Below are 20,003 nucleotides of genomic sequence, written 5' to 3'. Positions count from 1 at the left end.
TTCATCCTCCTCAACAAATTTCAACAATTCATTCTGCAAATTCTTCATCATCTTCTGTAATCAAGAACAGAAAATGCAACAACCAATGCCGAACTCAACGAAAACAAAACAAATTCAATTCTCAATCAATCACCACGCGAATTAAACAACAAAAGCCTCCAGATCAAACAAAACCTGCATTACGCCATTACAACAAAAAAACACAAATCACTCATAACATTCATTCCAAAAATCCACCTAGATCTCAAACTCAGATCAGATCCACACTCGGAGAGAAAAACAAAAGGAAATAAAAAGATCCGTGAAATTGAGCATTTGCTCACCGGCAGTTCGAAGTGCGCAGATACAGAACAAAAAAGTCAGGTGTCCACGGCGGTTAAGCAGCAGAGTTTGGATTCGCCATTGACATCTAGAGAGAGAAACTTCTGAGCAGCTTTTCGGAGCGTGGGTTCTCTATAATTGGGAAAAAACAAATTAATACTCAAATTTGTGCTCGACTGATTTACAGAGGGGGAAGGAGGGAGGCGGCGACGGCGGCGGAATAGAGGAGAAGAGGCGACCTGACGGCGTGAGAAGAGAGGCAAGAGGCAGGCAGAGGCAGAGGCGGCGACGAGCAACGCACACATACAGAGAGGGAAGGGGAGGAGGCGCCGGTGGATCTTGACCGGCGAATCTAGGGTTTTCGAAGAGGAATGGAGAGGTCGGCTGAGATAGAGAGAGAAAGAGAGAGAGCCGAGGAGAGATAATTGAAGAGGACAGCTGGAATAAATTAATATGATTAATTAATACCCTAATTAATTAACCTTAATGAGACCCCTAATTTTTTCCCAAAAAGGAAATGGGACATGAATAATGGGACAACCCAAAAAGGAAAGTGGGACAAGATTATTGGGACGGAGGGAGTATATGATTTCTTTTCTTCAGTCTCATTTTCAGCATAAGAATGATCAACAGCTTTAAACACATGTTGCTGAATTAAAATGCACTTCATCTTCTGCTTCCAGATACTAAAATCGGATTTTCCATCAAAAGGAGCCATACCAAAGAAAGACGCCATACCAAGCTATCACAGCAAGACACAACAAAGCTAAACACCGAGACCAAACACTAAGATGCCTTCACAGAATCACAAATGCAGCGGAAAAACGCAAAACAGAGCAGATTCACGAGGCAAACAACAATTTTCAGATTAATAAGATAAAAGCACACAGCTTAAGTCAAATTACTCTCAAATCAAAACGCACATTGGGAAACAGCAGTAAACCCAAGCCTAAACTGCACCACTCGGCAGTTTTCTAAATATAAGACAACGGGGGAGGTTTCGCCACTTTACCTGAGCAAGGTCCTAAGATCAGAACCGCGACTTACCAAAAGCGATTTGAATCGCTGCGTTCCGATGCAGCAGGTCAGGGACGCGACGACGTACCAACCGTGGCTCTGATACCACTGTTGGGTATTATCATGGCACGTCGTCGTCCACGTACTCGTTAGCACGAAGCCAACGAGCTCTTCAAGCTTTGGAGGGAGAGAGCAGCAGCAACAGCAGGAGCGTGACAGCAGCAGTGACTTCCTTGGGAGCAGCTGCGCCGCGGCGACGTTCCAGCTCCAGCTGTAGAAACACGAGCAACAAGGGGGCAAAGCTTCGGCTCAGTCCCGTTTCCTTCTCTAAGCGCACAGCAACGTGCACCACAACTAACTCCGATAGCTCCACGCACCCACGACACCCTTGACCCTCTCCGGCGGCTCCTTACAGTAGCTGCGTCGGGAAGACACGAAACAGGGAGAGAACAAGCAAGACACGAAGCTTCTTGTTCGATCCACGTGAGGAAGGTGAATGGAGAGATAGAGAACACGGTTCGCTCGATCACACAAGAACAGCGACAATAGTCGTCTTCTCTCTCACACTCAACTGCGCCTCTCCTTTATCTCACTAAGAGGAAAGAGCTTCTCCCAATTTCAAACTCAAGCTGCCTCTTCTCTGCACACTTTTCCTCACTTAGCAATTAGGGCAAAGAGGCTTAAGTAGGCTAGGATATGGGCCTGCCAGGATGGGCTTTGGTGTGTGGGTTTGGGCTTCCAAGGAGTTGGGCCGAATAAGACTCACACGATATCATGTCATACCCGGAGGATCTGCAGATTCTAGGGCACGCGTCATAAGGAAAGAACTACCTAGGAGAACAACTCTTCTTTCTGTTGCACAAAAATATGAATTTAATTACCCCGTACGCATGCAAGATAATATTGCGGATTCTCATGAACTAAATAAAGGCAGAATTTTCATCCAATATAAAAAGCCTACCCAAGAATTGTTGTAGTGTCGGGAGCAGTACTGAAATAGGCTAGCTAGGATGATATCAGACAGGTTATAATAGAGATTGGAGTAAAAAACATGTGCCACGCAATCTTTTTCTTTTTTCTCAAGTTAAAATATAGTCCAAACACGTACTATTAATTATTCAAGTCAATGCAAATTAAATTCTCTAACATAATGCGTTGCATGCATCAAATATTTGCTGGAATAAGCTTAAACCATTGTGCCTCTGGATTCTGAGCACAAGTAGGTAAATCAGCAAGATTATCTCCAACACAAAGACATTTCTTAGTCACAAGCTTAGAATCCGAAGCATTCTTCTCTAAGCACAAGTGTTTCCCTCTCCCATCTTGGGCAGCCAAATGGAGACCAGTACTTGATACAAGCTTCCACTTGCTCGAACAATCCTTCGAGACACGGGGTGTCGTCCCGTCTCCGGCCACCCCGAGGCACCATGGACTTCCCGCCAACTTGATAGGGCCACCATCTTGGTGGTGATCCCATCGGCTTGCATTTTTGCAGGTTGCCACAACTATGCCATTCTTTACAACATGCACACATTGCCCACTCAAAGGATGGAACAGTATATAGTATGTTGGGTGCTTCGACTTGAAATCTGAATGAGATTCAACATTATAATTATTATAAGTGTAAATGGATCGACTTTCACTTATATAAAAACAGGTAGAAAATATCCAAACTTGAAGTCAAGGGATAAAAAAGCCCTTGGATGTGACAAAATTTGCGTGAAAATCAGCGACATTCTGACACTGACCGCTTGAAACATATTTTTTTGGCCGACGAATTCATTAGTTTGTCGACCTTCCACTATTCGATCGACCGGCTAGTCAGTGTTTGTCGACAAAATACGTTTCAAACTGTCAGTGTTAGTGTTACTGTTCCCACAAATTTTATCGCATTCAATCTTCTACCATGTTGTTATTAAAGTTGGTAGTTTCTACATGTAAGGGTGTGTTATCTTTGGTTGTAAATTTATCATGGAAAAATGAAGGATAAACAAAATTTCACCCTTTAAATCCTTCCTTTCTTTTTCCACATTTTCTACTTGACCATTACTCATTCCTCATTTACACTACAAAGGAGGGATAATATTATCACACTATTTTGGAGGGATGATATTATCCCTCATTTGTAGTGTAAATGAGGAATGAGTAAGAGTCAAATAGAAAATGTGGGAAAAAAAAGGAAGGATTTAAAGAGTGAAATTTTGTTTATCCTTCATTTTCTCATGATAAATTTACAACCAAAGAGAACGCACCCTAACTTAACAAAGTGGGCATTTTTAATTTTCACTTGTTTCATCATTAGCAAAGCTATAACATTTGTAATTGCATATTGTAATTGCATGTTTCATACCTTGATTGATCTGCCTAATAACCTGCAATCTATCAAGAAATGCAGGATTTCTGGGATGATCCCAATTAATATCAAGAACTCCATAAATCTCTTCAAGATTAACGTGTCCCTCTCTAAGTATGTAGCTGCCTTGTAAAGCCCACAAAGCCCAGTCGAGATCGGCCTCAGCTACAGCAGCCAAGAGACAACTTATGTACCTGTTGTCGGCCAGATCGTCGCCTCTTTGGTTAATGCCAAATTCACTCAGAAATAGAGGGAAAGAGTTGTTGCCTGCAATCAAGAAAAGATAATTGTCTCGTGCCCATTTGGTGACGGTGGCACATAACTGGTTGGTTTGGGCAGCCCATTTTTCAGCAGGAATGCCAAAGGAATACCAATGCGCTTCGTAAACCAATTTGTTCCTCACATTAACTGCCAACGGTTTGGACTTGAGAAATCCAAGGTTGTTGTCGAAGTTTAATCCAGAGACGATGACTAGGAAATCTGGGCTTTGTGCGTGAATTGTGTTAGCTCCTTGCTGCATGTATTTGTACCAATCTGCCTCGTTTTGTCTGCTACCTCGTAACTCATTCCTCATGCTCATACCTACGACCTTCACAGCAATTTTTTTTCTTTTTTTTTAATCATAATGTCATATATATTTGGGGTTAAATATATAGTTTAAGACATGAAGGTTAACGTTGGTTATTACCTCAAGTTCAATTTATTTATTTATTCGAGACGAAGTTCAATTTATTTTTAAATGATCTTAATTTTGCAAAATGATAGTATAATATATAATCCGTATCAAAATTTCTTACGACATAAATTTGAGTATGAAATTACAGGAATGAGAGATTCCATGTCCCACCATTTATAGTATCACACTATTAGTTTTACTATTTTAAAATGTTTATTACAAAAATTAAATAATAGTATTATATAATGAATTCTTATTAATATTTATCATTAAAATTTGAAATTATATATATATATATATATATATATATATATATATATATATATATATACTAACTTTAGAGTAATTGACTCTAGATTATTAATTTAAAAATTTGAAATAGATTAAAAATTATAAACCATGATTGGATAATTAGTAAATCCTAATTATTATCTTTAAATTATACCAAAACATAATATATTAAAAAATTAAAATTGAAGAAGAAAAGAATATTAAGACTTTAAAAAAAAAAAAAAAAAAAGAGTGACGCACACTTGTTAAAAATTGAGAGACGTGATCCCATTTGAGGAAAATGAGGTGGAATTTCATTTTTGGCATTGTTGCTTTGATTTCACAATTCACCTCATATATGTTGGAAATCTACTATGTTGGAAATTTCGATACGGGCAATAATTAAATTTTACAAAATTAATTAACTAAGATTTTTAAAAGATAAATATAATTTGAAGTCATACATCAATCTAACAAATTCAAATTAAAGCCATAGTAATAATTAATATATATACATGTAATTAATATGCTAGATGTGTTATTTTTAGGAAACAAGCCACTTATAATAGGGACAGCCAAACTGAAATACAAGTCAGTTTTAATTGAAAGAATGAAGTAATTATTATGATATATATGTTCTCTTTTGTTATAATTAAATTTATTATTAAAAATTATGATATAAAAATAGAAAAAAAGTTATCATATTTTAGTGGTCTTCAATTTTTTTTTTTTTTTTTTGTGTAGGATGGAAAAAAAAATATGAAAAAATATTATCACATTGATACCCTATAATAGTATATATGAAATGAAAAACTTATATTTTGACTTTTTATTTCACTCTTTTCACATATTCAATAAAAAAAATACTATATTGGTCTCATTGATAATGACACATTTTTTTTAGACACGAGAATTAACCAAGAGTTGTTTATTAGGATGTAAAGTTACGTTTTTGTGTAAAATACACATGGAAATTAAGGAGAATTAGGGCCTTAATTATTGTTATTTTTGGAATGTCTCAATGTTAATGAGATAAATCAAAATTAAAAGTATGTCATTATCAATAGAACAGATACGAAGAGAATATTTGAATAAAGAAAACGCAACCAAAGTATAAAACTCAGCAAATGAATGTACTGACCGCAGGATGAGCCTTATATGCCTTGGCCACCGCAGCTAGGCCTCGCAGCCATTCCTCCGGGCTAAAATCGGCGTCGCCGAAGAACCCGTTGCCGTCGCCGCTGCAGCACCAAGTCGGGCGGCTGACGTGGTTGTCGAGCACCACCATCACCTTATTCTTCCCGAGCTCATCGACCACAGCCTTGTGAAGCTGGACGACGCTCATGTTCAAAAATCGAGGGTTATTTTTGGCTATGCCTGCTTTCGCAGCAGATAGGTTGAATCTCTCTAACGATTTGGAAACCGTGAGATTCCCGTAATCAGGCCTCGTGAACATATACGTCGACCACGTGAACCGCACGCAGTTGAACCCCGTTTCACTTATCTTCTTCACTATAACGTTGATTGGCTTCTTTTCCAGGCCCTCTGCGATCATTGGCTCCAAGTGCGAAGGCCAATTCACACACGCTAGCTTCACGCGCTTCCCGCTCGCGTCGTCCACTATCCATCGCGAGTTCGTCGACAGCGGCCATGAGCTGCAAAAGGTAACGATTTGCAGAAGCAGAAACGCCAACATCGCTTCGTCATTCCGAATTCCTCTTGCCATTTTTTATAACTTTTCCTTTTTCAAGTAATCTCATTCTTATTTATAGACATTTGTTAATGTTTGTTGATATGGATGTATTACATTTGCTTAAATTTGTTTTGTGGTAAAATTCTGTGACGACAAAGGATTTTGAGTGCTAGTTTCCATTTTTATTGACAAGAAATCAGGTTTTTTTTTTATTATTAATTAGGTTATTTACACGTAAATACATTAACTTTCAATAATTTTTGTATTTTCAATCTAATATGAACTTAGTGCCCATCTGATTTTTTCTACGGCGAGCAATTCAAATTAAATTAAAATTGACATGACTTCTATGTAGCATATTATTGACCTGACATGTCCACATGGCGTACGCATGTCAACAGTATGGGCTGAGGACAAAACAACGTTGTATTCTAAGGTAGAAAACAACGTCGTTTTTCATGAAATAGAAATAATTGCATTTTTCATTTAAAACGATGATGTTTAGAAGAAATCAGAGTTATATTGTTTTAACCATTGGTCGATTTAACTATGTTGGCAGCTCTGAAACACGTCGGTATCAATTGTGGGGGTTAGGAAAAATGAATTTCATGAGAAAAAAATTAAATATGCATTAAATTCATGTATTTGGATTTTAAAAAAAGTTCTCATGAAAAATCAGAAAACATTGAAAGTTTGAATATTAATTTTACACACAAATAACCATTTTCTTAGCCACTTTTATTAAGTGAATGAGGTCATATAATACAAATAATGTGGTGCAAGTAATAGTGCATGAATTGAACACTACTGAAAAAATTTGCCGATTTTCTAACTTGGTGATGGTCCAGAATAATTATGAGATATGGTACAGTGCGAGAATAGGCAAATTAGATTCAATTATTTGAATTGAGTTCTAAAAATAGAACAGCATGCTCAAGCTGTAAATTTATAGTAAGTCTAACGTTTTATATAGGTTGGGTAAAAGATCATTTCATAAGATGCAATGACATTTGAATGTCACCTTTATTTTGTGTTTGCAGCCTGATGAAATTATTCCATATTAAATGTTATAGAACAAGGGTTAATTGTCAAATAATGCACCACCTTTCAGCTAATTTACAATTTAAGCCCATTTTTAAGACAGTTAATAAAGAACTCACATTAAATTTGTAGCAATTCCATTGCCCATATTTTTCCAGCCACTAAAAGATGATATGGCGCATAGTGAAACCTCACAGCATTTTTCAGTGATCAGTTGAAAAAAAGCTAACAGAATTAAGACTGTGATTAATTTAATTCATTGTAAATAAAAAAGGTAAGGTTATTTTTTTTAACTTTTTAAGAATTGTGTATTATTATCTTGTTTTGTGTAAATTTTTCATTTTTTTTGTACAAATCTTGCATAGTTTATTCAAATGATCAACAATTATATCGTACAAAGTTCGTGGTATTATTATTAGAAAGAAAATGTATGAGCTTATACCATATTTGATCAACTGCGAAAACACTACTTTTTTTTATATCATTATCATCGATGCGAAAGCTGTTAATAGGATACAATTTCCCCTAAAAATGTAGGCTTCAATAACACCACGCTTTCTTTGTAGATGAGAGGGAAAAATCGCTCCTAGATAGAATTCAGCTAAAGCAACTCTTCTAAATCGCAAAAATGGAAAGATCATATCGGCTGCGTGGCCTTATACAGTTAAGGGATTCTTTTCAATTGAAGATTTCTCTACCAAAAGACTAAATTTGGAACCTGACAACTTACTTGGATTTCCTTTGCTCGGAAACCCTGGCGCCCATTATCTTGACGACAGCTTCATCCTTCGATCTTAGCAACTTGAGAGCAGGATGAACGTTAAGATTACCAGCAACGATCTTCTCGCCAACATCGAGCTCACTTAAATCAACGTCTATGAAGGGAGGGATTATATCTGCAGGACAAAGGTACTTCACAGTTCTCTTGATAATGTTTAGAGATGACCCTGCAGAACAAGAAGAACAATTGGCAAGGCGTAAGTAGAAATGCAGAAGTATCATGGCAGATGTTTTATTTTTGTTTAAGGAGCTTGAGCTTCAATATTCTAGAGCGAAGGAAAACGTGATTTGAATCAGCAATAGCAATGACATGCCAGCCTACAAACACATTTCGGTGAATTACTTTTTCTGCATGTTTCCAAATTCTATTAGCATCCTGAAATCTAATTAAGTCTTCCAACTTCTTCCTCCATCAACATCTTTCAAGGTTAGAGTCTTAGACAGAATCTTTTCTAGTCTAAACTCGCTTTAGTTCTTCTAGTTCCTAACCCACTTGGTTATCCATTAATTTTGAAGGAAACTTGTTCTTGAAACAAGAAAGTTGGGTCCAGACCAGTAGGGCCAAAATCCAAAGGTTAAAGGCTCTGACCAGATTTGGCTGCAGGCTAGCATATGATTAAAAACAACTAGCAAGAAATACACCCGAAAAAATGCAACCTAAACATGTGTTCAAGGCTACCAAGAACCAGATGCCACTCCATATATTTGGAAGTGATCTGACCTTTACAGGATTGTCCTATATGAATCAACGGTGCTTTTTAGGTACGGTGACCAGCACATGTCTTCCAATTGATTCTACCTTTTATCTATTTAATCCGAAATTATGTGACATTGCATTCAAAATAATTCAATTCTAAAAATACGTATAACTCTTTTGGTCAGAAACCCATCCCATGGACCGCAGACTGGCCACAAGCTACAAGAAAAAGATAAATCATCTGACTGCATGTGAAAAATGCAGTAGCTAATCCCTAATAGCCATAGAGATATTGTAAGTCAGTAATGTGATTAGCTAAATTATGAAGCACCTTTTAATATCTAAGTGACAGTACTGAAAGACCACTAAGTGGATAAAGCAATGTGGAAAATGAAAATCACAGGATAGTATTACATTTTTGCCCAAAAAACCATCAATATATTTGTCCCATGTTAACCAAAAATACCCCAACCAAAAAAATACAACCTAAGCTGGCATTTCCTAATCCACAGTAACCTAGCAAAATGGTATTCAAGCACATGTTCGGCAATGAATTCACAACTAGAGCTTATCCACTTTTCTCTGGAAAAGAGTATGCATAAAGGAAGCACAGAAAGATGTGTTTGGTAAAGATAAAATAGAAGAAAAGGGAATTCTCTGATTAACATCACACCAGAAATAAATTAACTCAAGGAATGCAGTAGCAGTTATCTGCATTTTTACTTAAAAAGATAGCCAGGAAACAGAGAAGACACAACATTTCATTACAGTAAAACAAATCCTATATTAATAAATACGAAGAGAAATGTGAGCTTTGCATAAAGTGGTAATAAATCACAAGATAAGATTTTCTACGTACCCTTCTTGAGCCCAGGGGAAACATCATCTCCTCTAAATACTAGAGGAACATCAACCTTCAACCAAGCACTAGATGGAGCCCTTATGAATGTAACATTAAGCACCGCATCTGTGCTCGGATGAAGATGGAGCTGACATTTATCAAGAAAGATTATATCAGTGCATAACCCAAGAATTTCCAACCAGTGCTGTATGAAAACTCAATAGCATTATAGAAATGATAAATCATTTTCTAAATTCATGTAATCCAGCTTCCTATCTATCTAAAACCCCTCGCTCAGCAAAGGTTCAATGTCCATTTAGAGCTAGCTCAGCCACATCTCACCACAGAAAACCCCAATATTTCTCAAAATCAGACCAAATTAATCCAATATTTAAACAGTACATCAATCGAATATAAGACATTTTCGCCTTTTTCAAATACATACCATCCGAGGCAATACTCGGACTTTCTCCACAACCTCACCGGACCCGAACTCCGGCCGGACCTCGAGATCAAAGAGCCTGGAGAGAAAGAAAGACCGCCCTAAATGATTCACGAGCTTCTTAACCTGATTGCTCTGCACGGAAATGATGCGCTTGTTGCCGCCGTGCTGGCCATCCTCCGCCTCGAAGACGATGCTCGGAACGCGGCCGGCCTTCCTCTCCTCGGCCGAGATGCTCTTACCGGAGGCATCGCGTGGGATCGCATGGATGGTCTCGTGGTACTTCGGGTCGGGCCTGGGGAATCCGTCCAGGTAAGTGAATGTAGGAAGAGCGTCCACTTCCTGGAGGAGCGCGGCGGTGGAGAAGCGGCGGAGATGGTGGATTGCTGCTCGGCGAATCAGCATTGGATCGGAGGTGTTGGGGGTGGGGTTAAGGAGGGTTTTGAGGGATACAAACGGGAAAGCGGTGACACCAACAGAGACGTCGCTCACATTCCAAATAATTACTTTTGGGCCTAATACTATCATATAAAAGCCCAACTCTACTCCACTTTAAAAACGCCCAATTCTAATACTCCCCCTAGGGATGTCAATGCAGCCCGAAACCCGTGGGCCGACCCGAATAACCCGACAAAATTAAAGGGTTAGGGTTGAAAAACCGCAACCCGAAAAAACCTCCAGCCCGATTAGCCCGCACCCGACTAACCCGGAACCCGATAGGGCTAGCCCGAAAACCCGATGGGCTGGCCCAGTGGGCTGACGGAATTGCGACTGATGCATCCTGTTACAACTTCTGCTATGTTTAGATCTATGGTATTTGCTTAAATATATATATGTAGCCTCATTAAAAAAAAGTGAAATTAATTAGTTAGAATATATATGTGTGTGTGTGCGCAATCTCATTAAAAAAGTGAAATTAATTACGGATTTTTTGTAGAAATTGATTATTAGTATCTCATTAGTTAGAAATTAATTATTAGTATCTCATTTTAAAGTGATACCAATTTTTTTTTTCTGTCAGACGTGCATGGCAAATCCACTAATTATTCAATAATAATCCAGTTTGATTCTAGTGCATTGATACATGTTAAATTTTACTATCTCATTTTAATATAATTTTGTTTATGTAATCTTGAATATCTTATATTTTTGCATTTCATGCTTTGCTATATAATTTATATCTTTAATATCTATGTATATTTTATACATTATACATTAGATCATTAGGAATAATAAAATACAAATGATAATTTTATTTTTACGCCTTTAACCTGATTAGCCCGATGGGCTAGCCCGAAACCCGAAAGTTTAGGGTTAGGGTTGAAGATTTACAACCCGAAAAAATCTCCAACCCGATTAGCCCGCACCCGACTAACCCGGAACCCGATAGGGCTAGCCCGAAAACCCGGTGGGCTGGCCCGATTGACATCCCTAACTCCCCCATTCCTTAAAAAACAAATATATTAAAAAATAGGGGTAATTGTCTGTAAATTCATAACGTTTACTCGGAATTGGTTTTTGCTCCCATTTTCGAAGGTGTGGCCCCTAAATACATAACCTTTTATTTTGTCTCGTTTTTCTCCTATCACCGATTTTTTCTTACGCCGGCGCCGGAAATTACACCGTGGCAGCCGGAATTGACAAGGTGGCAGCCGAAAATTGACACATGGACATATTATTAACATGTGGAATAAAAAAATAAAATAAATAAATAAAAACAAAATCCCCTCCCACCCCATCGTCTTCTTCCCCATTTCTCCTTCCCCCCCACCTGCCGCTTCCACCACACGCCGACGAAGACGTGCCCGGCCGAGGATGCCACCCCTTTCGTCCGTTCACCTCTCTCGCGAGCTCCGTTCATGAACGATATTTTTTAGTAGCATAGCAGGCAAAAGGGTAGTTCATAGGCGAAGGATACTTCGCTGTCAATTTGTGAAAATCAGTAGAGAGGGAGGCGGCTGCTCCCCACTGGAACTCTAGCGGCGGCGGAAGACGTTACCTGAGAATGAGAGGTGTGTGAGACGAGGGTGGAGACCGGATTTGGGGATTTAGGGCTTCGGATTTAAGGGTTTAGATCTGGGGAAGATTCAAGGTCTGGAAGGAAATGGCGGAAGGGGAATTGGGTGAAGCTCTCTTCCTCGGAAATGGGGCGAAAATGGCGGATTTGATGGTGGGAAGGGCTGACGGAATTTGGTGGTGGTGGTGGGAAGGGCTGACGAAACTTGGTAAGGTTGACGCCTAGGTTCGCCGCCGCCGCCGCGCGTTTGCCTTGGCTCCCCTCCAGCGAAATAGCCACCACGTCGCCGCTGAGCCGAGGTGAGGATAGGGTGGCGGGCGCCGTCGCAGGCGGCAGAGGGGCTGGCAGAGGGTGGGGGGAGGGGAGGAAGGGGAAGAAGATGATGGAGTTGGGAGAATTTTGTTTTTTTTTTTTTAATTTTATTCCACATGTTAATAATATGTCCATGTGTCAATTTTCGGCTGCCACCTTGTCAATTCTGGCTGCCACGGTGTAATTTCCGGCGCCGGCGTAAGAAAAAACCGGTGACAGGAGAAAAACGAGACAAAATAAAAGGTTATGTATTTAGAGGCCACACCTTCGAAAATGGGAGCAAAAACCAATTCCGAGTAAACGTTATGGATTTACAGGCAATTATCCTTAAAAAATAATATGAATTTCAACAAAAGTAAGGATAAATTTGATCAAAAACTATAATAAATTTTAATATTTTAATTTTTTCTAAGTCTTTCGTTCTTGTTTCATACTCCCTCCGTCCGCCAAAAGTATGGCACAATTACTATATTTGGCGTCCGCAAAAAGTATTCCACTTTCCTTTTTAAGCTATGGTCCCACCATCCACCTTTATATTTTATCCTTACAAACACTCTTTATTTACAAAAACCCACCTCAAATTCAATCTCAACCACACATCTCAAAAAGTGGTGGGACCCTTTCTCCACTACATCATCATCATCACCAATTTTATTAATCTCCGTGCCCGGCCAAAGTGCCATACTTTTGGCGGACGGAGGGAGTATTATATATTCCCGACAATTTTGTTGATAGTTTTACATCCCAAAATTTTAGCTAATTTTGAAAAAACGTGTGTGTCATTCGTATCTGCAGTTTAATTCCTCTAAAAGCCTTATAGATGTAGTATAGACTTCCAACAAAGAAACAGATCTCTTCCAACATATAAACAATACAAATTGTGTTTCTATCTTCTAAGAGCAGTTGTGTATATACTCTTAAATTTATGTAATTTCTTAAGAAATTGAAAATATGATGTGGAGATTTCAAGGAAATAGAGAAATACCGAAAATAATGAAAATAAGGAAATTGGGAAAGCTGCCGGAGACAGCGAGAAATTGAGAGAATCAACCGAAAACAAGAAAGGTAAGGAAATTGGGAAATATGTTGAGAACGAGAAATTGGAGAAATAGAGAAAAACAAACTTTTGCAAAAAAAAAAAAAAAAAAAACTGTGATGAATTACAATTACCTGCTCCAGAAAGCTCACGCTCAGCTCAAGCAAATAGTTCTCTCATCATTATAGAAGTAGAAACAAAGAGAATACAAAAAATCATAGAAGAGGAAAACAATTTGATGAACAATCGATTATAGAGATCACATCCGAAAGAAAACTTTTGTCTCTCTCTCTTGCCTCTTTAACTTAAAACTTTTATCTCTCTTCTACCTTCTTCTTAATTTCTGAAACTTACTCGCTGCCGCCAAGAGCAAATAGAAGTTCAATTTCCACTTCTCCTGACTTGCAGCACGAGATATTGGGAAAGCAAATGTGGATCCAAGTCCCCAATATGTCCCCACGGCCTAATGAATTTATTAACCTACAGTACTTCTTTTTTAATATTAATTTAATTTAATTTTTAAAATTTTTGTTAGATATCAATTTTTATAGTATTTCTTATTTACATATATCTTTAATTAAAATATTTTTTTAATGCAATTAGAGAGAAGAAAATTATATTTGTTCACTTTAAACTTTACAATTTTTTAAATGTCAAGTAGAATTTGTATTAGTTTTAATATAAATTTATAAATAAATAAGCAGTTATATACCTAAAAATAGAATTTCATACTAGTGTTAATATATAAGAGTACCCACTTTTATATAGTAAAAATAAATTTTACCCACTCAAATAAAAACATAAAAAAATACCCACTTTTTGTGTTAAAGGACTAAATTACCCTTCTATATAAATGGGCAAACCCTAATTTCCTCTCATTCTCTCATTTCTCTCTCTCTCTCTTCTCTCTCTCTACCGCTCTCTCCTCTCTCTCTCTATACACGCTCTCTCTCTTTTCTCTCTTTCTCTCGATCTTTCTCTTCCAAGCGGCGGCGCCGCATGCTCCCACGGCCACCGCCAACTCTGTCGCCCACGACGAGGCCAGAAGCAGAGCTACCAACCCCGGCAGCGGCGCATCCACCGTCGGATCTCAGCCGACGCCGATTTCTCTCTCTCTCTCTCGATCTGTCTCGATTTCTGCTTCCAATCGCCTCAACGCCTGTCCTTCACCACGCCGCCGCCTCAGTGCCGCGCCACCCCGGATCTGCATCGCCGCCGGATCTGCAGCGCCCGCGCAATCTGCAGAGGCACCAGAGACTTCGCCTTCTGCCGCACCGCCGTCTACTTTACTGAAATGCAAGAATAGTCAGTACGAAAGCTATTGTGGTGGAGCAGCATGTTTAAAGATGAATTTCATCTCCGGCTATTTTTTTTTTTAGTTTTATGGTGATTTGCATTCATAATCACGCAATTGGAATTCGAAATTTTGAGAAATGAGCTTTTACCTTGATTCAATTGGCAATCTCGAGTTTTTCTTTCTGTAATTATTTGTTCTTGGTGGATTCTGGTATTTGTGTTGCAACTTGCATGATGAATGATGTGATGAGATCGAGGCTCATAACTTTGTACAAATGTTCTTGAATTCACAACTAGGTTTATGAATTCACAACTGAATTATCGGCGTTGGTTGTGAATTCACAATTGAAATAGTGTTGATTGTGAATTCAAGTTGTATTGGTTGTGAATTCATAACTTGAAATAATGTTGATTGTGAATTTAAGTTTTATCGGTTGTGAATTCACAACTCGAAATAATGTTGGTTGTGAATTCACGCGAATTCACAACCAACACTTGTTGTTCACAACCAATACTTGAATTCAGTTGTGAATTCGAGTCGAATTCACAACTAGTGAACAGTGGGTATTTATAAAATTTTATATGTAAGGGTAAAATGGTAAATGTGGGTATTTTTTAAAGTTTTTATATTAGTGGGTAAAATTTATTTTTACTATATAAAAGTGGCTATTTTCAAAATCCACTCTTCATACTATATGGTTTAAATCTAGTTAATATGTATTTATATTTTTTTATAAATTATTTATTATTTAAATAAATATATTTGCTATTGTCTTTTAAACAATTAAATCCAATATAAGATTGATGTTTACATATATTAATATATAAATAGGACTTCAATCTTCAAATATGATTTATATTAATTTATTTTGTATTATTAAGAAAATCACCGACATGTTAAATCTATATATAATACTCCCTCTGTCCCATTAAAAGTGGCTCAAAACTTTGACATATACTTTTTGAAGGATTAAAATTTTTCTATTTATGGAAATAGGCTACATATAGTGGGACGGCCTAAAAGAGAATACATATCACTTTTAGTGAGACGGAGGGAGTATAAAAGATAAGTTTAAAATCATCAACTTTGATTTATAAAAAAATATTCAATATGGATGATAAATTAAAGATAATGACGATATCTTTAATTTGATTTAAAAATTATAAAATTTAAAAATAATAAATTATTATAGTTTAAAGTCACAAAATTATTTTTTTCTCTTTCTCATCTCTCTTCTCTCCTCTATCATATCCTCTCTCATTTCTCATTTTTTAAAATGTCATGGCTCTTTCTTTTCTCTTTCATTCATTTTTTCATATTTTTTTTATTTTATTTTGTATGTTTTTACTCTATATTAGTATTTTTATATTTTACTATTTATATTGTTATTAAATCAGTTTAATGCAATTACAATGATGAAACTTATATTTATTCATTTTAAAACTCTTTAGCTTAAAAATCGAATTTTTAAGCTTCAAAATGATTCATTGAAAAATCATTAATTGAAACAATTATCGATTTTCTTTTAAAAAATAAATAAAAGTAAATTGAAGAGTAATTTTGTAGAAGCACGTTTATTTAAATTTACTGAAATTGCATATATTTTATTTTGAAAATAAACGACACATATCTCATATTAAACTTTATTTTTTCACTTTCCAATGATATTTAATAATTTACATATGTATGCACATTATGAATTAGATCAATTAATTGTTATTTCAAAAATTGAAAATTCGAATATTTTCAGATTCATATTTTTATTGAGATTATATTGTGGATAATTTAATTTTTTATTGATATCATTTTATGTTTGTATTAACTTATATATATATATATATATATATATATATATATATATATAATGTTTAATATTTTAATATTTATATTTATTTATTTAAATTATTGTGCAATTTCGATGGTAGTCGTGCATCGCACGAGCGGGCACGTACTAGTAAATCATTATTTTGGAATTTCCCATAGCGCGACTTTCTGGCAAATTTTTAAATGATATGACAACGAACTTAGATGATGTGAATATGTAAAGATGGACTGAGAAACGACGTCATTTGGGCACGTCCTCTTAAAATTTGGGATTACAACTCTAGGTGATGAGTCTATAATTAAATCTATCGGATCTATGGTGGGGATTCACTATCGTTTACCTGCGTTCCCATGATTCTCAGGTTTTTCAGAGAATTCTTAGAAAGAAAACAAGAAAATGGAGTAAAAGGGGAAAAACAGAGAGCGTGTGTTCCATTTCAAGGTTACATGTATTTATAGAGTACATCTGAGGGGCAAAATAGTAATTCTACAGAGTCACGCCTATTGCGTGCTAACCGCCTACATAGCTAGACCTGCTGCTGAAGCGCGAGCCATCGAGTCCGTATCTTCGCTAGACAGAGTTGGCTTTATATCCTCTTCTCGAATGTTCCTTTTCCGGACATGAGTCTGCTCTGGATCGTACTCTTTAACTCTTCGCTTTGTCAGTTCTGCCGGTATCCCTTCGCTCTGGCCTTTCTTTCCTTGATCTGCTCTGCTCCGCTCTGGTCTGGCCTCTGGTTGGGCTTTGCTCTTATTCAACTAAAGACACGTGTCATGATCATGGAAGTCCGCACATTTTACCCCTCATCAGCTACTCCCCCCGTGGTGTGGTCAAACGAGACCATCCGGAGTTTGACCATAGCTCTGCTATGATTTTGAAGCTAATAGCTACTCCCCCTGGTATGGTCAGACGAGACCGTCCAGAGTCTGATCATAGCTCTGCTCTGATTTTGAAGCTAATAGCTACTCCTCCCTGGTATGGTCAGACGAGACCGTCCAGAGTCTGATCATCCGTCAGCTCTGCTCTTGATAGCATACTATTTTGGTTCATAAGCAAGAAAATCAACTTATCAAATGATCCATTGTTATTATGATGTATATCCATTATAGGATAGCCAACAATATATTAATACTTGCTACTTTTCCAATTTAAATATTTTATCATCAATCATAAGAATTCTTTCCTTTCAAAAACCACTTTAGCCATGAAGTAATAAAAATGAAAAAGCGTGCAAAATCATGTGGAATGCAAACCAATAAATCCAGAGATAATACGTGTGAGTCAAAATAGTGTTCGAAGTATATCCTACTTTTTGACAAGGACAATAACTTGTTTCTTTGTTCCAGAGATAATGCGTAACATTCTGCCCTTATTTACATAACTTTCTGCTCTGGGTTTTAGCGTTTGCTCTTACTCTGATGCCCTGACAACTAGAGTTGTCTTTGCTTTAACTGTTTGCTTTATTAGCGTATGCCCTTGCTCTGATAACCAAAGTTATCTCTGCTCTATCTATTTGCTCTGTTAGCGTATGCTCTTGCTCTGATGCTCTGACAACCAAAGTTGTCTCTACTCTAGCTGTTTGCTCTGTTAATGTATGCTCTTGCTCGGACAACCAGAGTTGTCTCTGCTCTAGTTGTTTGCTCTATTAATATATGCTCTTGCTCTGACAACCAGAGTTGTCTCTGCTTTAGCTCTGTTAGCGTATGCTCTTGCTCTGACAACTAGAGTTGTCTCTGCTCTAGTTGTTTGCTCTGTTAATGTATGCTCTTGCTCTGACAACCAGAGTTGTCTCTGCTTTAGCTGTTTGCTCTGTTAGCGTATGCTCTTGCTCTAATGCTCTGACAACCAAAGTTGTCTCTGCTCTAGCTTTTTGCTCTGTTAGCGTATGCTCTTGCTCTGACAACCAGAGTTGTCTCTGCTTTACCTACTCTGTTAGCGTATGCTCTTGCTCTGATGTTCTGATAACCAAAGTTGTCTCTGCTTTAGCTGTTTGCTCTGTTATGTATGTACTTTGGTAACTTGTGCTGTATGTTTGAAATGTGTATTCCGGGTAAATGTCTCAGTTAATAATTTTGTTCCTCTTCTGCGTATTCTGGGTACTCGTTTCTGAATTTCAGAAAACGCGGGGTGGGGTATCCATCCCTAGTCCCCCCCAGTGTCGTGCGCGTACTTTAGAAGTCAAGCACGATTCGAAAAGTTAGTACTTTGTCGTGTAGTATTGAGTACTCTGTCTGGCACTTTGCTCTATAATTTTTGTTGATTACGCGGTTAAGCTCTGTCCTTTATGTTCTGTAATTTTTGTTCCGACAAGTATGTTCTGTGCTCTCCGTCAGCTCTGTAATTTAACTTTGATAGTTATTGCTATGAAAGTTGTACTCCATAATTATTTTTTGTTTTGGAATGGTATTTTATAACTTTGCTCTTAATTATGCTTTGTAGCTTTGCTCTTAGCTGATGCATCAACAACCATTCGGTGTCGGTTTAGCAGTTTGCTCTATAGCTTTGCTCTTAGCCATGCCCTGATGCCTTGACAACCATCTGGTGTCGGCATAGCAGTTTGCTTTATAGATATGCTCTGTAGCTTTGCTCTTAGCTGCGCTCTATTTGCTCTTGCTCTAATGCTCCGACAATCAGAGGTGTCTGCATAGCTATTTGCTCCTTAGCGTTTACTCTGGTAGATTTGGCCGTAGTTCTCTTAATTGTAGCTCTGATCCACGATCGAGCCGTGCAATGTGAGGCAATTTCCGATGGTGCTCGGATTGAATTCATTTCCCAAAATTTGCCCTCGGCGAGGTTGATGTCCCATACTTGCATATTTTATTCATCCATTTTCGAATGGGGTGATGGTTGGAGGGCTGAGCCTTTGGGCAGCCTGGTTCAATGGCGGTCGGGTTGTGGCCTCTAAGGGATCAGAGCTGGCAGCTTGGTACCAGAGTAGAGGGAGGATCAGGGCTGCCATTAAGATGTGGCTTCTAAGGGATCAAAGTTGTCTTGGTGAGAGCTGACATTAGGTTGTGACCAGAGAAAATATCAGAGCTGCTAGTGTTGCTCAGGATCAGGGCTGACATTGTTACTCAAGACCCGAGCTACCTTGGCGCAGGGCTCAGGGAGGACCATAGCTGGCAATCCCGCATGATACCAGAAGTGAAGGAGGACCAGAAAATTGGTTGGACCAAAGATAGAACAGGACTCCACCAGAGTTTGGAGAATTGAGAGTCCGTTTCCCAACTTGTTTGCGGATGGATCTAGATGTGGTTTGTGGTAGCAAACGAACGGTGCTTTACTGGGGATTTCAACTGAAGCTTTTCGATCTTGGTTGACGTAAGTTCTGCAAAGATGAGCAGACCAAGCTGCGCCACACAGTTGGGCAGCAACCCCACTTGAT

General features: G+C 37.8%; 2 protein-coding genes across 2 annotated transcripts; both read right to left on the bottom strand.

Moving 5' to 3' along the window:
- Positions 1–2,438: 2,438 nt before the first annotated feature.
- On the bottom strand, positions 2,439–6,471 carry LOC131018017 (glycosyl hydrolase 5 family protein-like). The gene is made up of 3 exons (XM_057946761.1): positions 5,779–6,471; positions 3,689–4,280; positions 2,439–2,927 (listed from the first exon to the last, which is right to left on the bottom strand). The coding sequence occupies exons 1-3, from the start codon at positions 6,361–6,363 to the stop codon at positions 2,503–2,505; spliced, it is 1,602 nt and encodes a 533-aa protein (XP_057802744.1). The 5' UTR covers positions 6,364–6,471; the 3' UTR covers positions 2,439–2,502.
- A 1,346-nt stretch (positions 6,472–7,817) lies between these two features.
- LOC131018016 (uncharacterized) lies at positions 7,818–10,705 on the bottom strand. Its single transcript, XM_057946760.1, has 3 exons — positions 10,135–10,705; positions 9,708–9,837; positions 7,818–8,318 (listed from the first exon to the last, which is right to left on the bottom strand). Exons 1-3 carry the CDS (start codon positions 10,657–10,659, stop codon positions 8,098–8,100), a joined length of 876 nt encoding a protein of 291 aa, XP_057802743.1. The 5' UTR covers positions 10,660–10,705; the 3' UTR covers positions 7,818–8,097.
- Positions 10,706–20,003: the final 9,298 nt, after the last annotated feature.

Source organism: Salvia miltiorrhiza, chromosome 3 (genome assembly GCF_028751815.1).
Source record: "Salvia miltiorrhiza cultivar Shanhuang (shh) chromosome 3, IMPLAD_Smil_shh, whole genome shotgun sequence".
Classification (NCBI taxonomy): domain Eukaryota; kingdom Viridiplantae; phylum Streptophyta; class Magnoliopsida; order Lamiales; family Lamiaceae; genus Salvia; species Salvia miltiorrhiza.
This window is presented reverse-complemented; position numbering and strand designations above follow the sequence as displayed.

What these genes read in the sequence shown, in the direction of transcription:
- LOC131018017 (XM_057946761.1), bottom strand. Translation starts at nt 6,363, where the DNA reads ATGGCAAGAGGAATTCGGAATGACGAAGCGATGTTGGCGTTTCTGCTT. An exon ending in CATATAAGGCTCATCCTGCG is followed by an intron (nt 4,281 to 5,778) that starts GTCAGTACATTC and finishes ATTGCTGTGAAG; the next exon opens with GTCGTAGGTATGAGCATGAG. An exon ending in TATTAGGCAGATCAATCAAG is followed by an intron (nt 2,928 to 3,688) that starts GTATGAAACATG and finishes AATCTCATTCAG; the next exon opens with ATTTCAAGTCGAAGCACCCA.
- LOC131018016 (XM_057946760.1), bottom strand. Translation starts at nt 10,659, where the DNA reads ATGATAGTATTAGGCCCAAAAGTAATTATTTGGAATGTGAGCGACGTC. An exon ending in TCCGAGTATTGCCTCGGATG is followed by an intron (nt 9,838 to 10,134) that starts GTATGTATTTGA and finishes GATAAATGTCAG; the next exon opens with CTCCATCTTCATCCGAGCAC. An exon ending in TTCCCCTGGGCTCAAGAAGG is followed by an intron (nt 8,319 to 9,707) that starts GTACGTAGAAAA and finishes CTTGTTCTGCAG; the next exon opens with GGTCATCTCTAAACATTATC.